The sequence below is a fragment of the Diadema antillarum genome, unplaced genomic scaffold (assembly GCF_040938485.1).
Source record: "Diadema antillarum isolate AM-2024a unplaced genomic scaffold, OU_Dant_1.0 seq00001165_RagTag, whole genome shotgun sequence".
In the NCBI taxonomy this organism is placed as follows: Eukaryota; Metazoa; Echinodermata; class Echinoidea; order Diadematoida; family Diadematidae; genus Diadema; species Diadema antillarum.
The window spans coordinates 601,188-623,291 of record NW_027271972.1 but is presented as its reverse complement, the minus strand read 5'-3'; the positions used below and the strand labels follow the sequence as shown (position 1 = coordinate 623,291).

Sequence of the window (22,104 nt, the reverse complement as noted above, 5' to 3'; positions counted from 1 at the left end):
CCTTGAAATTACATCTATTCAGAATAACACTAGTGAAGACATGTCACATGTTGATGTAGATACTGATGTAACGAAACACACTAACACAGATACAAGTGAAGAAGTTACGCATGATTAACAATCATCACCACTCACAAAGTAATTCAGGAAAATCATCTAAACTTCTGAAATGTCTCCATTTCATCATATTATGAATCATTTTCTTGGGGAAATTACAACGTGCACTATCATCTTTACCAAATGAGCTAATTGTACTGGACAACTCGTCTTCATCACATCATGGCTCTACCAGTATTCATTCAAAATGTCTTCATGAGAACAGCCACTCATTGTTCATGTCAAACAATATGATACCTCATACAAGATGTTACAGGTCTTCATAACTCTTCTTACTGTATATATATGAATATACTCTAAAGATGGAAAAAAAATGATTAGTTTATTTTAATGGAGTTATAAAGTACTAATATCTGTGAAGTTAATTTCCATGTGGCATGATCTTACCATTTCTAAAGAGTTTGGTAGGAGAGTTATCCCAAAGATAGAGTTGTTTTTTATGGAAGCTGTGATTTTAGTCTGCATTTGGATGAAGATCAGAGTAGATCAGCATTAGTGTAGATATGCAGCAGCCCATGTACATTAAAAAGCACTTACTCGTTTTGCTTCATTATGATCGATCAACTACAAGGGAAATTTGATTCAGTGTGCTTTTGTCATTTCTTAATATTGTAATCTAAATTTTACCCTCTGAAAATTCCAAAATTACAGTCACAATCATACTGTTCAAATTTCACGTTGGAGGAAAATCTATAAATGAAAATATTTCATTCAAATCAGTTTTTAGGGGATAGATAGCTACATGTAAGTCCGCATAAATATTCAAATCTTTGGTTGTAGGATATGATGCCAGAAGTATTATCACTAGAGCTATGCCTGATGGTGCATTTTCATTTCAAGCACTTACATTGTATAAATGGCATTCACAGTGATAGAGTAAGTTTACATTCTGTGAGCTGAAAATGATGGCAACAGTTCTGGGCAATGATCAGTGTTATCAAAGGGAACAGTGACGTTGTAGTTTTTCCTGTTAATTCTGTCTATATTCCTAAAATACTCAAAACCAAATTGTCTTCATTACTGAAGTGAATTGTTTGGTGTGGGTAATCATGTACATTTCCCTGTGGGGTTGTCCAGAATTTTGTAACATTGTGTGCATCCATATATCATGAGTCAGTCGTGAATTTATTTATCCCACATTTTTGCATTCTGCATGAGCGTTACTGAATATGTGACTGGTTGGTGCACATATTTGATTGTCGTTGGTTGTGATACTTGTTACAAATTTGTCCATCATCTGTATACATGTATGAGTTACTCTTACATTTGATGAATTTAACTACACTGTACATGACATTTGTACACCAGTTGTAATTTTCCCATTCATGTTAACATCTCATTTTCTGTGTATGCCTTTTATATTTGAATACCACAAGTGACAGAGTTATCACGTTTGGTATGACACGACTCATTGCTGTGTATTCATTTCATAAAATGAACATTGCATTTATTCTATTACAATATTGTGGGGAACACTTTCACAGAAAAACCAAGAAGAATTTACTCAGCAGTTTAGATTTAAGTCTGTATTCTTGTCATGCCAAAGTAATTGTATTTCTGAGAGGTGAAAAGTAATTGTAAATCTTTCCTTTATGTGCAAAAATCTTCTTCAAGGGCACAAACACTGCATTCCAATCAGTGATGGTGTGCATACACAATAGTATGCTTTGATATCGATATTTGTTCACAGCAGTTATCGCTGTCACCTGTGATACTCAATTTTCTTTGCATTATATATTTTATGTCTCTGTTTTGGCAATAGCTTGAGGGAAACAAATTTATGACAAACAAACAGACAGGACTTTGAATTGTATTTTATTGAATGCCTACAGGCAGACAGAATGCTCTGAAGTGCTGTTCAATGTGAAATTTGTTTTGAATGCATAATAGCATTGAGAGGTATTGCCATTTGCTATTAAGGAATTTAATATAAGAGTTGGTTGAAGCATCCATGCATTTATAGATTTCACTTATTTTGATACGTATACACTGTAGTGTCACAAGATCTCTGTGAAGTTTTTGTATAATATTGTATCATACCCTTTACAGGTAAGTAAATATATGAGTGGAATACATAGTTTCTGTACACTGTGTAAATTGTAGTTTCTGTGCATGACAATCACTGTTGTAGTTACAGTAATTTCTAAGACATGATATGTATTTTCAAGATTATGTTCTAATTCAAAATGTTTAAAAATGGGCTTCCAATAATCATGACTCAGTGGATTATAAAGAATTTTCCTCATAAAAATGTGTAAAATGCCTTTCGGTGCACAAGGTGCAGTATTTACATGAACAATCTGTAAATGAAGGAGAGTGAAAATCAAAGCGAGAATGTATTCCATGTAAGTGATATACAGTGTACCACACCCTTTAACATATTACCTTGTAGCTCAGCTTAAGTTCAGAGGCTGTTTCCTGTTTTTACAGCCATGTTAAGATTGTTCTTATTGTCAAAGTCTTATCCAGTTTCTCACTTTTTTTAGTAGAATTTGTAGCACGCATTTACAAACTTAGGCTGTAGGTGACGGGGTATTCATAGTCTTACTGATAATTTAAATTCTTGAGGGGCAGTGTTAAATAGAGGCCAAAATCCTGATTTATGTGATAACATACAGTTTGTATTGATATGTTCATTGCAGTTTATCATGATGTGTTATAGTGAGTTGATTGTGATGACATAATTCTAAAAGACAGAAAAAAAGGAATTACAAAGTGTAGTCACTGTAGGAATTTGAGGTGTCCTTAAAATCCCCATGTTAGTATCTGACTGAAATATCACAGAAACAGTCAAAGCTAGTACAATACCATAATACCACCATCCTCCACCATGTGTATCATGGTACTTTTGAGAATTAGGATGTGATTGATTATGCAGTGTATGGCTGAGCATGGCTCTAATTTTGTATAATTTTCCACTTATTCTTGAAGTAATCAGGTGGTAATGTCTTTGGTTGCTGTTAAGGGTACAACCAGTTCAAACTGACAAGGGAGAAAAGGAAGACTTGAGACTTTGTAGCATAGGGAAACAACCCTTTTCTGGGGCCATTGAAACCCTAATGATGCACTTTTGTAGTGTTTACTGTGAATCAAATGAAATGATGGAAACAAGAATTCGGTCCCAATAAAAACGAGAGAAGCCAGGAAGATCTGTGCCAGGTTGTCTTTTGTTCGTGACTCCATGTGATGAACACAAGTATGAAACTAGAATCGGAACCAATTCCATTCGATACCGTTTGCAATGTTGTGAAGATATCCAAGATCTTATAAGAAAGCCTTGAATGGAATTTGCATAATTCCAAGCATCTCTGAATTGTACAATTCAAAAACTGCAGTGCATTGAGATTTGGCATCATTTCATGTTTTAAAACTGAGATTGCACTGCCTTTATTCTTTACACAACCTTCTTTTAAGCACAGAAACATTTTCAAATTTATATATTTATGACCTGCCAATGAGGCAGGGCATTATCACACTCTTTAGGCTTGCCTGTGGTATTTTTTACCAAGCTTAAAATGATTGGTTTGCAGTGTGGCAGTTAATTTGTCTCTTGTAGTCTTCAGAACCTCTTAGCAATTCATAGCCAAATCCTGATCTAATAAAATTGCATCTTAGTTTGACTGACTCTGACCATTAATATTTCCTTGGTTTGAAAAATACTTGCTGTTCTTTGCATGAAGTGATGAATGAAATCTTTTTCCTTTTTTGTTTTTGTATATACACATGTGCCTCAGAACATTCATGTAGCTTTGAATTCACCCAACAAAACTAATATCCTAAGCTGACACATTCTAATGCATTTATTCATTTGTTTCTCATCAATACTTTCAAATTCACATGTCTCTTTCCTTTATCATGTTGTGATGACTTTGTAGTGATCCCAAGTACACTGTAACATAGTAATCCTCTAACTACTCAATAAACGTTTAATCTGTTAACACTAGTTGACAAAATATGCATTGCCCTGAGACCTGGTATTTAAAGATATTCTGTTTTCTCAGTGTTGAAAGGGAATGGTGATAAATGTATTTCCTTCATGGCTTTTTTAAAGATAATTATATTTTTTATTGTGTATGTAATCAGCTGGCTTGATCAAAAATGTGAAAGAATTTGTGTCATTGGAAATTGGTTGCATGGGTCAATACTCATTTTGTAATATATTCCTGCATCATTACACCCTAAAAAATTCACCCATTTTGTGTGCTGACTGGTTTAACTCAACTCAAACTGACTGTGAACTGCACCAAAGTCATCGTTTGAAATTCAGATGAGATGACTGTTTGTGTGATGAAAGGAGAAAGCAATGCAAAAATGCTTACCAACCATTCACCATGTAGATACGTTGTCTCTAATGTTTGTGTAAAATTTGCTATGATCCTGGTTTGATGTGCCTTGTATTTTGTACAAGTACATGATTTTTGAAGCATTGAGTAGAATTACTTGTCAAGAAATGTAGTTTGTGTAGGTGTGGTGGCTCATGAATGAATACACCTGGGGAGTGTTTCATAAAGCTGTTCGTAAAGTTACGAACAACTTACGAGCGACTGGTGATCAGTTCTTGTGCTAAATTATGGACATTCTGATAAGTATAGCACATCAGAACTGATCACCAGTCGCTCGTAAGTTGTTTGTAACTTTACGAACAGCTTTATGAAACAGGGCCCTAGTGTACAAAAGTTCATGCTGCAAATTCATAATCTGTCAAAATGTGCTTTTAGAACTGCATCTTTTTCCTCATGGTTCTTTCAGCAGATTCCATTTAAGTAAGACGTGTTGAGTGCATCCATTGCTTTCAAGAAAAATGTTTTGTAGATCATGACAGAATTGTGGTTGTGACTCTCAAATACTGCTTTCACTCAGAAAATATGTGCATGTTCCTCGTTATTGCGCAAGCTTGTTGCTTAGTCATTGCTCTGATGTGTCCATGTTCAGTCTTGACTCATTCGTGCATCTGTTTCTTGTTCATCTGTCCATCCGCCCCTCTGTCTATCCACTTTACGTCCTTCAGTGCTACCATCAAGCCAGCACACTTTCAGGGCTAAAGCCGTAGATAGTTCCCCATCTTCATCATCACCATCCATGCATGCTGCTCCTCCCAGTGACTCCCACTCTTTTGTCCCCGTGGAAACGTATGAGAAGAATCATCCACATCATCATCATCATCATCACCATGACAACAGCAACAGCCCACATCACACATCCACCTCTCAGCATCAGGACCCACTCACTCCCAGGGCAAAAGTTGTATCGCTTGAGTTGGATGTGCAGCATGGAGTGCCTGGCTCCAAGCAGGCACATGTCAGGTCACAAAATAACACGCCTACTGGTAACTATGACCATTGCACTTGTGTCCATCACTATCATTTCAGTTGTGGATTAATGTTTGGTTTCATATGGTTGTTTATGTTATAGTGGATGTGAAATAGTTTTGTAAAACATGTCAAGTACAGTATAAACAGTTTGAAGCATGTGTCATCTAGCAGATTCGGTTGTTGGAACTGTCGTTGAAATTCCTAATTATTCCTGTACGTCTATTGTCTAAGTGAAATTTGTTGGTCTGTGGATTGTGAATACTGTATTCGGTTGTTTGCAGTTAGGGTTGGTTTTGTTAGAGCTTGACGACTAGTCGATTGCCAGATGACTTTTCAATAGAGTGCGAGTATGTAAGTAACAGCACGTTTTTTCCATCAGAATTGCTTCGTACATGTACAATGTGCTTTTATTTTGAAATGATTTGTTTCAAGAATAGCTATATTTCCATTGTTAATGTAATTTCATTTGTGCTGTCTGTATCCCAGCTTACATGAGGCTGTTGAGTGAACATAGGGACCTGCTTACACACGAGGCTGAACCCCAGCGCCATGCCCAGCATCCCAGGGATGTGCCTGAGTACCTGCTGATGATGCCTGCAGTCAGCAGCAAGCCTCTCACTCCCCGGACTAGCCCCCAAAACAGCAGGCCTGCCACTCCTCGGTCAGGAGGGGGAGCTTCGCCACGCCTTTCACCATCGCCAACACCGTGTCCAAGGCTCTCGAGGTCCTCGTCACCCTCACTGAGGACTGCATCTCGCACACCTTCCCCTCGTTCTGTGGGTGGTCACTTGTCTCCCAACATAGGGGCATCTCCGGGAGGTATGTCATAGCCCTTACTGACCATTTGAAAGAGTTCATTCTTACATGCAGGTTGACAATAGAAAAGTTTGTCTATGTATATGTTCATGAATGTTATTTGTGAAGGTTTTTGCATTGTATAATCAGATAGCTGATTTAAGCTGTGTTGAAATATGTTCATCAGCTGGTATGATTTGTTTTGTGTGCCATTCTTCTGTAGAGACAACTTGGAACTAAGACTTATCTACTATATATGGTTAGTTTTAGAAAAAAAAACAACAACTATGAACACAGAAATAATTTTCACCTTCAAAAAGCATGTCTCCTGGTGCATTAGCAAACTTGTCGAAACTGCCCACTTAAGCCTTGTATCAGTGCCAAAAGATAGAAAGGAGATCTAAACATGATTGTTTGTGTGTTTTGGTGACATACATGTAGTGATCAACTTGCAAAACAAAAGGGGGAAAATAGAGTCCAGATACTTGTACTTTAACAAGGTGTACCTTTTGCTGAGCATTCACAGGTGATAAGCTGTCTAGTAGAGTGCCCCATTCATGAAACAAAAGATATTAATCACTGCAACTTGATTTCCTGTCCTCTCCTATAGAAACTGGAGGATGTAAAGCAAACTTTTTTGTGCTGTTGAGTTTTGTATGTGCATCAAGAGAACCTATATAAGACACTTGTATATCAATAAGCTGCAAGATTTATATTTGTATTCTTTTAATCCTCATATCATTTCTTTGCCACCTCCAGGGTCTAGGGCTGGTAGTCGGACTCCAAGTCCATCGCCGTCTCCCCCGACAAGGCCAAAATCCGCCCGCTCAAAAGCCGCGTCATCTCGGCAAGGCTCAGCATCGAGCAGAAGAGATACTGACTTCTCAATGAAGGGGGAATCTGTTGCTGTTGGTGATGCTGATGCAAGTGGACAGGGCAGCCCTGGACTTATGTCAGAGAGCAGACTCACCATTACTTCAGAGGATGCAGAGGTAATAGGCCTAATCTTGTCACCCTGATCATAATAAAGTCTTTTTAGTTTGCTGCATTTTATGGAACTTTACAGAGCACAGGTCTATACTAGCACGGAATGGCTAGCACTTAATGAGTATCATTGCTACAACCTAACGGCTTGCAATGCTTTCCAACGCTGTACACGCTGTGCCACCAACATTCATGAATGCTTGTATGTTCCAGCATTGCAGACGGAATGTGTATGCGATATTGTTCTCTGACAAGGTTGTATATTTGGGGTTATTTTAATGTACTGTAAAACATGATATATTCGCCGCATGAATTTTTCGCGAATTGGAACCGACAGCCTTTTTCGTGGCATGAAATTTTTGCGAAGTGCCACTGGCGTTCAATGCATATAGTGTAAACAAGGACTTTCGCGTGCATTTTAATTTCGCGAATCTTGGCGCTCGCGAAATTCGCGAAATTAAAGTGCACGCAAAAATTCCTTGTTTTACAGTATCTATTTCTTGGTTAGATAGGTAGCACATAGATTTACATTTACATCTTGTGAATTAGTGTAATTTTCAGTCAGTTTCTTGAGGCTAGAATGTTTGTAATCTCATTATTGACAGGCAACATTATGCAGGGAGTGAAACTTGGTAACCACATTTTCCAATGTAAACAAAATTATATTAGGCAAGTAAATCATTGATTATGAATGCAAATGGAATTTATGAATGCACTGGACAAATGTCTAGATGCCCCCAGAATAAGCCCTGACATCCTAATGGTTATAGCTTCCTTTGACTTGGCATGATTTTTTCATATTTGTTCACAGTTTGCCAGGCAACACTTTCAAGCCGAGAATTACTAGGAGCAATGTAGCATAATTGAACAAGGTTTTCAGAAGATACATGTAGAAGTTGAAATTGAAGCCATACTGTTGCTTTAGTAAAGATGTTCTGTTGACATACAAACTTAAGTGTGACAGAGAAACATGAAATCAACACTTACCGGTTTGTGATTGCCTTCATTCCTCCTATGCTCAGGTTTCTGCTATCACCGATAACTATGACGATTTGGGCATCATTGATGACGATGGAGCGGGCACATCTATCTGCACCCCAGACAGCGAGCTCGACTTTTCTCGCAGCGGTGATGCCACGGGCTTCTCCTCCGGAGCTGCCTCCCCTTCGATCACCATCACTACCGCTCCGTCGACCGACCATCCCGCCTTGCTGGAGGTCCCTGGGAGACGACCGAGCTCTGCCCCGGGACAGCGGACAGGGGTTGGTCCTGCACCCCGACTGGGTCTGCCCACAGACACCGGTGGGAGTGTGAGGCCCGCATCAGCTAGAAGAGCAAGGCCGTCTGTCCGGTCTCCCTCACCTAGACTGAGCGTGTCCCCATCCAGGCCCACATCACCAAGGTGAGAATGAAACTCTTTACAAAGGAAAACTGGTGGATACTTTATTTGAATTATGTGAGGAAATTTGTGAAAGGCACCCTCATGGGAAATTTCTGGACTGGCGTTAATCTACATTGGCAGTTTGTAGACAGGAAGGAATGTTTGTTTACACCAGGTTATGGCAGTTGATATTTTCATGGTGAAAGACGTAAGGATGTAAATGACATCGAAACAGCCTTCTTTTTCCACTTGTGAAATATTGTAACAGTGAATATGAATGAAATGCTCAATTATGATATAATTCCTTTCACAATAATGAACACAATATCTATCTAAGTGATGTACACATGGCAATACTCTTATGTGTAATGAATCTCACAAATCTTGTCTGTTTTTGCTCTTCAGCTCTAGTGTGCTGTCAAAGACATCTTAAGATAATTTAAATGTTGACTTCATATTTTTTGGCTTGCTGTTGTGATGCAGACCAACATCTCCCCGATTCAGCCGTCCTGTCTCTCCCAGTGGAAGGCAGAAGGGTGCGATGTGGGAAGGGCGACCTGTACCTGAGTTTGGACATTCGAATCCTGTGAGTATAGCATCACAGCACAGTGTAGATTTTTGGTCAGTTCCAGTCCTGCGTATTCCACTGCATTCTTGATTACAGATCAAACGCAAGTATCAAGTGCAATTTGATGAGACTTGCTGGTCACAATCTTACACTGCCTCTCAACAACAAACAGCTTTGGGTTGGTTTATGGTGATAGTAATATTTCATGTGTGTATCTGTGTATGAATGTTTGTGTTTGAGAGAAAAAAAAAGAGAGAAGGAGCCACTGGAAGAGAAAAATATATCAGTAAGTTGCTTAAGCTTGCCTGTGTGTTTGTGTGTGCATGTGTTTGTGTGCATGTACAAAATGTATAGACTGGAAGAGACAGTAGTATCCCAATATTGCTCTATGTGCTACACTTAAGTGTATGTGTGTCTGTGTGCGTGAGAAAGAGAGCCTGTGAGAGAGAGAGCAGTATCACTACACTGCTCCGTAAGCTTACACTTTGTCCTTTTATTGCCCTCTGCTACCTCTACCTACTTTATTGTGCCATTTAATGTAATAGAGAAAAGGGGGGGGGGGGAGACAAAGTGGAAAACAATGACAACACAGAGTCTGAATTTTACTTCTCCAGGGTGCTGAATACGAGTATTACCAGAAGCAGCAGGAAGCCAAGTCATCCGTAGACATCCAGAAGCTCTTCAACAAGACCTCTTCCAGAGATACCAAGAAGAGACTGAGTAAGGCTGAGAAAGCAAGGCAGGAGAAGAGGGAGAGGGAAGCATTTGCAACGGAGAGGTGAGATATGATATATACTTCCACCAATCTATTATACTTTTTCAAGTATGAATGGTTAAATATATACAGTGATGTACCTCCACCAGTCTATAATAATTTTTTCAAATGTCCTGCATAAGCTTCCTCTCTATATTCCACATAATATGCAATACCACCATGCACGTCTTGCTTAATATTGTCGATGAATGATTTGCCAATTCCCTCTGGGAGAAGAGAAACTGGTTTTGCATGATAACCACATATCCAGGCTCTGCAAGCATTGGTTTATGGTTGGTGGATGATAATAGTAGTCATTTTCTGTACAATGCCTTTCTATAATCTTGTGGCGCTCATTGTGCGTTCTCATTGAATTAACTACCTGGCATTGTACAGGTACTCGTCATGTTTTGAAAATGAGTCAGATTGAATGTAATAATTGTAATTTCTATAATTGTCATGACCCTCGTCCATCATATATCGTAGCAGACTGCTATCTTCTCTTCCTTACATTTGTCAGTGCCACTGTGTCTATTACAGAGAGTACGAATGATTTTTGGATAGAATAGCATCATGCTGTTGTTGTTTTTTAATAGGATCTGCATAGCAGAAGAGATAAATACCACACAAACTATGATTACATGAAGAGTAGTGTCCAGCCAATTTCCTTCATGTTTTTTTTTTTTCTCACCAGAGCTTACCTTGAGCACCTGTGGAAGAGAGAGATCGCCTTGTACAAGCGAGATGACGTCACCTTCAAGAACTGGGAGAAGGAATACATGCTGGACAAGCTCAACAAGGAGAAGCTGCGGCAAGCCAAGCGAAACATGATGCTCCAAGAGTGAGTTCAGGGGTCAAAATTTGTATGTATCATGAGCAACTTCCTGTGTGGACTGATGGGATATTGATGTATTTTTGTCAGCCTTCACTATGCCCAAACATTGCTATCAAGACTAGCTTGGCTAACTGGAAGTTGATGGATCGTAACTTTCTTGTATGCAGTAATTTTCTTAATTTAAACTGGATGTTGGAAGTTTGGATTACTGGTTCATTGTTTTTATCAGACATTTAACCCCACCGTTGAGGATGAGTCCCAAGTATACTCGGGCACCTGTCTATGGGAAATGCGAGTTGTAGCAAAATCAGTCCGTCCTCAATGGGTTAATTACTTGCAAGGATGATTTCATCATTCCTCAACTTACAGTTGTCATGATCCCATGATGAGCAGTGTGATTCCATTATAAAATCTGCTGAAAGTGTGAATGCTTTTGCAAAATAGATTTAGCTGAAGCAATGTGAAAATATGAGCAATAAACGTGACAGGTTGTATTGAAAAGAATATTCAAATTTTCTTTTTTTATGTGCTTACGTAGATTCTCTTGACTGTGAGATCAGCTCTACTTTAGATATCTAATTGTGTGTATAAAGTTAACTTCTTTATGTGCCATTTCTTGGGTAGCTGTTGACATTCAACATGTGACTTTTTAGCATGTATGCACTGACTTCTTTATGCAACTGCCTTTCCTCTGCTGGTTTTTGCCCCTATTCTTTACTAAGTTTGCTTGGTTCTAATCATTATTGCTCTACAGGCAAGCGGCTGAGCACAGAAGACAGATGGCCCTACTAAAGAGAATTGGCCCCAGTGTAGACATCCATGAGTATGTATTATTCCAGACTCCCCTCCTCTCCTCTCTATTTCTATGCATATATGGTTAGGTAGCAGGAAACTTGCCTTTGCTAAGACCTGTTTATTCATTATCATATTCACGCTTGACAGAAAATCATGTTTATGACAACAACAAAAAATCAAATCAAAGCTGTGTATTATAATTACTGTAATTTACAATGGCTAGAATGTTACAAATACCAAGCATTGCTTTTCCCTCCATTGTTATCTAAAACTCACATGATCACGTGTTTGTATTTGATATTTTTTCACTTGTCTAAGTGCAAATCAGAAAATTAACTGCTATTGTCTCAGTTGTAGAACAAGTACAAATAAGAAATGTTGAAATTATCATAAAGATAAAATAAGATACTTGTACACGTGTATGTTCATTATTAGTTTATGGGAATTTTCTTTCTGATTTTTTTCTAGATTGTTCAATGCTCAGACCAGAGGTGTTTCCAAGGCAGAAATGAAGAGGGCTGCAGTCAGCATCCAGAGGTGAGATTTCATCTTATGATGATCTATTACATACAATGTTATGTAGAATGCACACATTGTCTCAGCCTGTCTTTTTGTGATGAAATGTAGATAAAATGGTAGTTGTTTTTACAGCGCTGCCTGTTCAGAGTGAAAAATTAATAGGCTTGTGCCATATCAGGAGCAACTAGAAAAATGTGTGAATACAAAAATGGCAGGCTACCAGCAATATCAATGGTTTTCGTAGTGTGATGATTAAAATCAAGCTCGTACTTTATTTTTGCAGGTTTGTCCGAGGGATGATTGTGAGGAGAATGCTGGCCAAGGTGAAGGAAAAGGTGAGTCGTGATTTGTCAAGAGAAAAACAAGCAGGAGAACTGTAAAGTAATCAGCATGCTGATAGCAGGAAGACATATGATGAAGATGGGCATAAAAATAATGCACATGTTTGATTATGGATGTTTGGGAATGCAGTCGATAGATTAGATCAGCTGGTGTAATAGCAAGTATCGGGTGGAAATATCGTCAATGACGCATTGCATCTGTGAGTTTGTGCAGAAGAAATAGTTTAAAACATTTACACAGTCTAGTGTAAATATAAATCAGCTTGCAGTACCATCAGCTTTGATTGCTGCTGTTTGCAAATTGTGTGATAGTACATCTAGAATTGGTGCAAATATTCAGAAAAGAATGCATCAATTCAGGTCAGTACTATTCATCAAAATCACAGTAGGCAGGATTAATAAAGATCTAAATTATGTGTGTATTACTGTTAGTAAATAAACTTGGTAGCTTTTTTTTTAAAGTTAGCAACATATGATGTAAATATGTTCATTAATCCTTCCATCATGAAACTATATATGTAATTTCATCTGAATCATTGATATCCATAGAGCCGCATCCATGCTGGGTCTTTCAAGTCCTTCATCAAGTACTACTACACACTGATGAAAAAGATAGCAAGGTGGCATGGTGTGGGCAAACCCAAGATTCACCTGGATCTCTGGGAGATGGACGAGTTCATGGATAAAAAGAAGTGTAAGAGGAATTCATCAACTGTAAACTTATTGTACTGACTTCAGTCCTTCACAATATGACAGCTCTTCCCATAGGAATTTAACCCATTCCTTCCGCAATTCTATGAGTGCCTTTAATGCCCCCAAACAAGATTCTTTTCGCCCATCGACAGAGAGGCACACAGGTTGGTAATCCAGCTGTGTGAAGGCAGTCAAGCGGTTCATTGTGTCCCCCTTTCTACGGTCAACTACATGTGCCCGTGAACAATGGAAATATCGATCGGGTGCGAGGTATGAATAGAGCGTGCGCTGATGAGCTCTCAGAATCTTTTGTTCTACACAAAACCAGGTACCTGAATGAGGTGACTGGGGTCAGCGAACCCGCATTTCTAACTGATCTCAGCCTTGATCATTATGTACATGTTTGTACGAGTTTGCAGCAGAACAAGAAAAAAACTAAATCAGGAAAAGGTACATAATACTGTAAACCCCCCCCCCCCTTTTATTTAAACAGCAGGAGAACAAATCCTGATAGAATAAACTCTGATCTTTTTATCAAACCCACTTTTCTGAGCATTTTAACACAAAGAAACATGAATTTAGGCCACTGAAGCAGGCACCATTGTCTTCATTTTGCTCCCACGGGAACCTGGTAAACCAGGTTCCCGTAAGGAATGGGTTAACTGTTAAACTTCCAGCTGAACTGCTGTGGAATGCAATTACTTAAGCCACTTAAAGGGAAGCAACAGCAGTGCCCTCTGTCAGCAAGAAACCATATCAGTTGTTGCATTGCTTCAATCAATTGTGCACATCTATGCATGGCAAAATCCAGGTGTACAAGCCATTTCAGATTTTTATTACCAATTTCATCTACAGAAACTGTAGATGCAGGTAATTATAAAACAATTGTCGTAAAGGGTTATGACAAAATATTTTTAGCAAGAAAATTCAGGCCACCACTTCCAGCAATGAGCTTCTACTAGGTAGTCATGAAGGACAAGTTGACAAAATCTACTATTTGATTTGAAGTGATTATCATAATGGAAGATTTTACTTGTTCCCATTGGTGGGATGAATGTTGGTGTGTGTGCATTGAAGAAGAATATTTTGTTAAATGCCAGATTTTATTTCTGCTGAATACAGCAAGTCATCTCAGATGTGCGAGCACAGTTTTTGTGCTTTTTTTTTTTCTGCACTGTCAGAAATGAGGCTTTTTGTACTCCGCTGGTACTTTGTTAAACTTTTTTTTTTTCTGTTGACCACTGTAAAAGCAGAAATGTACACTGAATGCATTCTCATTTGGTGAAATTCTTTGGAGCCAAGATTCTCAAAATGAAATGCACACAAAAGTTCTTGCTGACACTATGCATTTGAATGCCAGTGGCATTTCGTGAAAATTTCATGCAGCAAAAAGGGCCGTTGGCTCCAATTTGCAAAAATTTCATGCTGCGAAAGTGTTTTGCTTGACAGTACGTGTATGTGCAGATGCTGTAAAAGATGAATGACATCTCATGACATGTCTGACCAGACATAGGCTGAAGATTGTGTGTAACAAATGAGAGCAATAAAATACTTTCCTCCTTTCAGTCTACGAGTACGTCTTTGCCAAGAGGATCCACCCTGAGACAGAGATGGAGGCCAAGGATCTACCGGCATACTTCAAGGAGTGCGACCACTTCCCCTCCAAGAAGGAGATCAACAATTCCATCCTTGGAGCCACCAAGAGTGAGTTTGGTCAAGTGGAGAGTGATGGTCAGTGGGTGTCATTGTCATTGGGGTTAGGGTTAGGATTAGGTTCAGGATTAGGAGTAGGGTTATGGTCAGGGGAAGGGTTTGGGGTAATTGTCCAGAGGGTAATTGCCCTAGAACCCATGATTGTAATTATAAACTACCAATTTACAATTTGTGTATATAATACTTACCACAGAAGATGATAGTGATACAATGAGAAATTCAAATACTGTAACTAATGTGTAGTAATTTGTTACCTTCACATCATATGAATTATGTAATATTGATATTACTAATCACTGTAATTATCAGTAAAAGCAGTACCTGGGTAGTAGTAGCAAGAAATGATAGTTGTAGTGATGATAAAACTAACAACTAACAATAGTATGAAGAAAAGGGATGAGAAGAAAAAGAAAAAGAGGAGGGATAGATGGTCATAACGTCTGAAGTGAGAAAATTATGCATTGGCCACATCATTAATTAATGGTCACAATTAATTTGAGCAATCTGTAATGCCAGCAGCTCCTCTAAGGATTACTTCTTATGGATTCAGCAGGCTTGTTCTTAATGGCACATGGAAGAGTTTGTGCACTTTACAGAGTCAATTCAATTCAATTTTTATTTCCGATTCATTATATATGCAAAATACATGTAAACATGAGCAAACTTATCAAAGTATAGATATACAATATTATAACAGTGAAAACAGTGAAGGGACAAGGCAAGATTATGAAAGAAAAAAAAAACCAGGAAAACAGATGAGCTAACATAGGTACACAGAGAACATATTAAAGCTCAATGTCGAAGTTTTGTGTGTGAAGTGGCCTACTGGCATCATGAAGACCGTATTTTTGTGTGAATGTCTACAGAGGACTTCAACAAGCCAAACCTGATGCTGAAGGAGAGAGAGGTATCTGAGATTGTCTTCATGATCTACGTGCCCCGGGGCTCCGGGCTGCAGCCCAAGGAAGTCCGCAAGTCCACCTGGCTGAACCCCCTGGTGGATGGAGAGGAGGCTAGAAAGATGCTAGGTAAGTTCTTTAACCTTTGACCTCCCAGGGCAGCCGTTACTCAATATGTCCATAGAGGAGGGACTTTACCTTTCTCTGTGGTCTCCTCAAGTGACTGTGGTCATACAGTACGACTGGAAGTGCTCTTCAAGTTGATGTGCTGGAGGTGCCACATTGCATTAGTTTCTTCTGATTTCATATGTGTTCCTAAAATTCCTACAATTTATGTGGTTGTCATTGTTATGTTGCTTTGGCTTGACTGCTTATATTCATGTTAAAATTGTTCATTTTTTTTTTCCGGAAGTGATCCTTCCAGAGAGTATGCACAGACTGCTGTACTTTAGTGAACTTCCTGATTATGAATAACAAGGGCTTGATTGTCAATTAAGATTAAGTGGCTTAAAATGCTGTTGTCAAGGAATTCAGTAAGAATCCAGTGCAATGCAATCCTCAATAATTTCAAAGGTTATTTCATGAATCCTCTGTTACAAACATTGAATTGATGTGTCTGCTTTGATCCATCATAATGAATGATCACATGAGAAAATTCATCCTGTATGGAGAATGAACAGCAACTTTTCCTTGTACTTTTACTTCTAGCATCCCATCTATTGTTTGTGGCGGATCAGAAGTTGCAAAAACTGTCACATAACTTCAAAATGTTTGCATGAGTTACCTCACAGGTTTTAATATCTATCCATGACAAATATCACAAGAATGTTGTTCACGTTTTGTTTGCAAATTCCCGCTCATTCCCAGGGACTGATGCCGTGAAGGACATCCAACTCCAAAAGTCCCTAGAGCTCGTCTTCAACTCGATGCAGGAACGCAAGGAGCAGAAGATGTGGGAGGAGAAGATCCGGCGGAAGAAGGAAGCTGAGGAGAAGGAGAAGGCAGAGCAGGAAGGAAAATTACAAGAAGGAGATAATAAAGAGAACGGAAGTCAGAATGAAAAGGTTACATCCTAGGAGAGAGTTACGTTTCAATGAACAATGCTGTAATGAGCGTGAAAAGATTAAACAGCAACAGTAAGCTGTCATGCCGCAGTACTATTGCCATGTTGATGAAGTAATGTTTGTACTGGAATAGCTTTAATACTGGTATAGGATGATATGAATGAAGTGTGGGTTGTTTTTTGTTTGTTTGTTTATTTTTTCTGTCATTAAAAGCAATGATGGACTGTTATTTAGAATTATGTAATTTCAACACACATTGATATTCATTAGGCATGATTTTGGTTCAAAAATCTTTTTGAGCAACACATTTTTCACTTTTCACTTTTTCTTGTCTCTGCACAGGAATTTGTCACTCATTTCCTTCATTCAGTAATATGGTTGATCTTCATACGGGTATGAAATATCTACTTTTGTGTGCAATGACTCATTGAAAATCATGTTTAATAAGCTTTTGCACTCACAATATATATATATTATAACTTATTGGACTTGTGCCAAGAATAATGTAGCATAGCGTGCCTGCACAACGATCCTGTCAGACATAGGACTTTTTCTTATCAGTCTGGCTTATACTTTGAGACATTTTGCAACACGTGAAAGGGCTCAACACTCAAAAGGCACATGTGCAAAATGAAATATCCTCTGCTGCAGAGTGATAACAGTATTAGATAGTTGACTGTAAGTGATAGGCATATAAAACCTACCACATGTGACCACTGAAAAGTCATTGTTGATTTATTTAGGAACTCGTTTCTCACCTGGTGTGAGGTCTTCATTCAAGTGCTGTGTAAAAGCGTGTCATACATCATGAAATGCTACACATGTACGAGGTCAAATGTCATTGAGTGTTTCAAAGAAAATTGTCTTACAGAGATGCAAATCTCAGAGTTGACATCACCATGGCCTATCAAGCCATATACATATACCATGACAACTTTCCCTCTGTAAGCATGTAAGGATATGGCTGAGTGATTAGAGGGAATTTTTTGGATAAAATGGTGCACTGCAGGGAATGAATTACATTTTTTTTTGAGATTTCATAGAAAAATCTGATTTTGACCATCATACAGCAGTATTTGGCTGAAATTTCTAATAAGTTTGAATTTTCATTGTTATGAAGCTGTGCAAGAACATGTGCTAAGAAGAAATGTGCATGAGTGATTTGATAATTGATCATCCGTCCCAAATACATGTACATTGCAGAAACTACTTGACTTTAATGCCTTTTTTTTTTAAAGGAAACAAACTTTATGATGAACTTGATGTCAGCTATGAACTCCAGTTCAACTACTAACCATTCCAGATGAAGATATGTGCCATTGATTCTTCCTGAATACCTTTTTTTCCCCAACTGACATACTCGTCCACGATGTTTTTATTTTTTCATTTATATAACATTATCTTCATGGTGAAAAGTATACGTAATCTTCCATTTCTCTGAGATCATCAAAGCTGAGATTTAATGTATTTCTTTTCATCTATCTTGCCATTTGCTGATTGTACATAATTTGCATTGTAAAATTTCCTCCAGGTCTGTGATATATTACATTTTGTTTAAAAAAAAAAAATCATGATGGTTAGTCAACTCTGAAGTTACTGTTACATATCTGAGACTATGAACGAGTGCCTTAGGCGTACTCAGTATCTGTTCAGTGAATATCCGTCCCAAAATACTTTCACTTCCATGGTATTTTTTGGTCCAACTTCATGTAAACTTGCAGTACTACCCTAAATGTGGCTTGAAAAAAAAAAAAATCATGGACACCAAAGTATGATCAGTATGATTAGGCAAGCCTAGTGCTGGGAATGAAATAGTGAATGCATTGTGCAAATGTCATGGACCAAAGATCTAATTCCTAGCACCAATAGAGATTAACTTCATTATAATACTATCACAGCTATAAAAATCAATTCCTTTGTCTAGAATATGTAAAATAAGTTTTCCGTCATGTCAACCATAAAAACTGACCTTTGCATGCAAATGAATAAATGTTACATACAGTAGTGTTGACACGCTTTTTTTACTAATCCAATATTTTATGCTCAAACCAAATCTGATGTAAAATCAAAAAAATACATACAAGTGTATGATACTTCAAAGTTAATCAAACATGAATAAAATCATACTATTACAATGTATTGGGAAAATGAAAGCATAGCATAGTAACTGGACACTGATACAATATACTTGAAAATGCGTTCAGTTTTGAGATGTAAAATTATTGTTTTCTTTCACATAAGATTGTAATTTTCAACCTGCAAAAAAAAATGAAGCAACATCCACAACTGTTGTTACAAGTGTGCTGTACTGTTATTTATGATACAGATTTTATACCACATTAAGATGCAGTTGGCAAGTTGACTGTGTGGGACCAAAGAAGTGGCATCAGCATGTGCAGAATTGTAGTTACACGTGTACAAAAAGTTGATTTATAGCGCAGCTGAAATTTTTAGAAGCTTTAAATATAATGTGTTTAGCTGTTGGGAAATCAAGTACAACCTAGTCTAGCTGCTGCACTCCATTCCTCTATCGTGTATTTTAATATGTGTCTGTATATGATGAAATTCGAAGTTTGCATGTAATGCATTGTACATTGTATAAATAGTGTAAATTTTGTTCATTTATTACGATAATGTAAATTTGTAAGAGAAACCATTTGCATTGGACAGTGGTGTGGGAAGATACTATTTCATCCTTCATCAGGTACTTGCTGATCGCTATCAGTGAAGCTAGCAGGTTATAAATTGTGGATCTTCAATGTCGACTTTGTGTGTTTATGATGTATCATGGAACTTTTATACCGCAGAGGGCTTTCAAATTTTCAATCAGGGATTCAAGTGCTCCTGTATTCATTGAGACTACAGGCTGGTTCAGCATATTATATGTTTTACATGATGATTCCATAAATTCTAAAAGATAGCATCACAAATTTGCATACATGAAATGCCTGTACACCAAACCATTGTCTATTACTTTTGAGCAACAAAGGCTATTATTGAGAATTCTTGATTTTTGGCCGCTTATGAAATGGCTGTTTATGTATGTGCTCCTCTGCTGGAATTTTGTATATTTTTTTCCTGGTATGATTGACTAGGACTTCAGGAAATTATGACCATATAAAATTCCATTTCTTACTTGTCATTTCTATAAAATTGAATGCAGTTTATGTTGTCTCAAACATTTACCCAAAGTCATGACCCCCTCCCATCCTTCCTAGTACCATTAAATCACATACAAAAAGGCCCGTAATCAGTGTCGATGGTCCTAAGGGTACACACGTATTCATGGATGAATTTCATTATCCCTTCTTGTATGAAATAGGCCTAAAGTGTGTTCATGATACAGCTCTTCATGTTGGCAATATGTCACTCATGTGTGTTTTCCTATGACTGATTCATTCCAACATCACAATTATTGTTATTATCATTGCTTTATAATATTTTTATTGGGGGGGGGGGTCAAATTATGTGTTCAGTTGGGAAATACTTATACATTATGCACTCCATAGAATTGCATATGGTTTATACTCAGCTCCCAAGACAGACAGACAATTGTATGGATACAATAGCATACAAACATTCATTCACACACAATTCAAATGGCCATTCAAGGCTGTTCCGAAATGTAAAATCTCGCAGCAGGTCCCCCCTTGCATATACGTGTATGGCAGTCCTGGCAAAGAAACTGTTCAGTGCTAGTATACTGTACTTGAATGCATTAATGTCTGCATCTTGTGCTCATTATGTTGGTGGTGACATTTTTCTCATTCAATGACTATCTCATCAAATGTTTATAAGTTCATTGCTGCACAATCTTTACTTGGGCAATAAAATCTGAACCCTCTCTTTCAATGACTTGATGTATCTTTTTTTCTTTCTTTCTTTTTTAGGATGTTATGCAAGTGTTGCATGTTGAAACATACTTCTCTGACAAATTTATACTGCTAATTTGTACTTGTAAGAAAAGTTGAACTCATCTTTGTACTAATGGGGGCAGTGATCTGATTAAGAGAAAGTTGATAGATTTTGACCGAATACACTGTACTAGTATATGTGACACTGCATCACAAAACAAACAGAAAGTCGCCAGACATGAAATTTTAGTTAAGAGCATATTCTGAAAGAACAGACTTTAAGCTTTAAAATGATGTATAACTCAAATCAAATGGACTCCCCTAACCTATCTAAATATTGGAAAGAAAGCACACACTCATGAAAAGTGTGAACTGAGAAAAGGCTCTGCAGTAAAGTGTCTATTCAAGCGCTTAATCTTTACCAAGCCGTGCTGGCTGTGCAGTGAATGGGACAAAAAACAGGATGTAAACCTCTGGAGTAACAACAATGAAAGGATTATCAGATTAAATTGAAATTGAGCATGCCTTATTAACACATTCTGTTAATAATTACTGCCAACTTTCAAAGCAGTAGCATTATCCTTTCAAAAGTTACTAGAGTTGAAAGTGAAGAATATGTACAAGGTTTTAAAGAAATGAAAAGGGGACTCTATAAAGACACACCTAATCACACTATTCTACCAAAAACTATTCGAGATAAACCGCTTAAAAACACACATTCCTGCCCGTTTTACGATCCCAAATTTTAGCATAATATAGAAGAAGACTTACTCTTTCAGAAAATATGAAAGTCAAGATCAGCTAGGTTGACCCATTTCACCTATTTTCAGTCCTCACACAAAATCAGTGTGTGCGACTTTTTGTTCGTTTTGTGATGTACGGTCACATATAAAACTTCCCATTCAGAATCAAGCATTTGATCACTTGCAAGGGATAACTTTTAGGAGTCTATCGCAGTATTTCATAAATGAGATCTTGTTTGAACTAATTCTACTAGATTTACAAGCAAGCACACACTTTCTCTCTCACACACACACTACTGCACACATCTGCACTTTCATATACCATCAGCATGGCAATATTCAATGCAATATATTGTTTCTATATAATGCTGATACATATCAAAGCTACAACATTGTTTTCTATGTACATGTGTATGCTGTGCAAAACTCCTCTTAACTGATGTGCCCATTTGTGAATAACATAATTAAGGGGAAAATAATCACATTCATCAAATGACACCAACAAGATGAAACATTTCACAAAATATATAATCTCTTTATTGCATTCTTAAGTCAACATTCACACAATGCAAAGAATGATACAGGAGGACACATTACAATATCTCCATATATTGTAGCACACTGTGATACACATCAATTAAGAACACAGTTTAACAGGAAGTACAGCCTGTACACAGTTTCATCTCGCATTTGCATGGGTTTTTTAAAATTATTCAATGAATTCTCAAAAAAGGTAC

At 37.6% G+C, this 22,104-nt stretch overlaps 1 protein-coding gene across 1 annotated transcript in view; it reads left to right on the top strand.

Annotated features, from left to right (window-relative positions):
* Positions 1–16,782, top strand: part of LOC139744367 (uncharacterized) — a 39,356-nt gene extending 22,574 nt beyond the window's left edge. The window contains exons 20-33 of the mRNA XM_071654808.1: positions 5,126–5,443; positions 5,916–6,248; positions 6,984–7,216; positions 8,231–8,610; positions 9,073–9,175; positions 9,772–9,935; positions 10,606–10,752; positions 11,501–11,569; positions 12,010–12,078; positions 12,344–12,395; positions 12,951–13,095; positions 14,661–14,798; positions 15,674–15,835; positions 16,574–16,782. Of these exons, the coding sequence (XP_071510909.1) occupies positions 5,126–5,443; positions 5,916–6,248; positions 6,984–7,216; positions 8,231–8,610; positions 9,073–9,175; positions 9,772–9,935; positions 10,606–10,752; positions 11,501–11,569; positions 12,010–12,078; positions 12,344–12,395; positions 12,951–13,095; positions 14,661–14,798; positions 15,674–15,835; positions 16,574–16,782 (2,522 nt within the window). The remainder of the gene's footprint in view (positions 1–5,125; positions 5,444–5,915; positions 6,249–6,983; positions 7,217–8,230; positions 8,611–9,072; positions 9,176–9,771; positions 9,936–10,605; positions 10,753–11,500; positions 11,570–12,009; positions 12,079–12,343; positions 12,396–12,950; positions 13,096–14,660; positions 14,799–15,673; positions 15,836–16,573) is intronic.
* Positions 16,783–22,104: the final 5,322 nt, after the last annotated feature.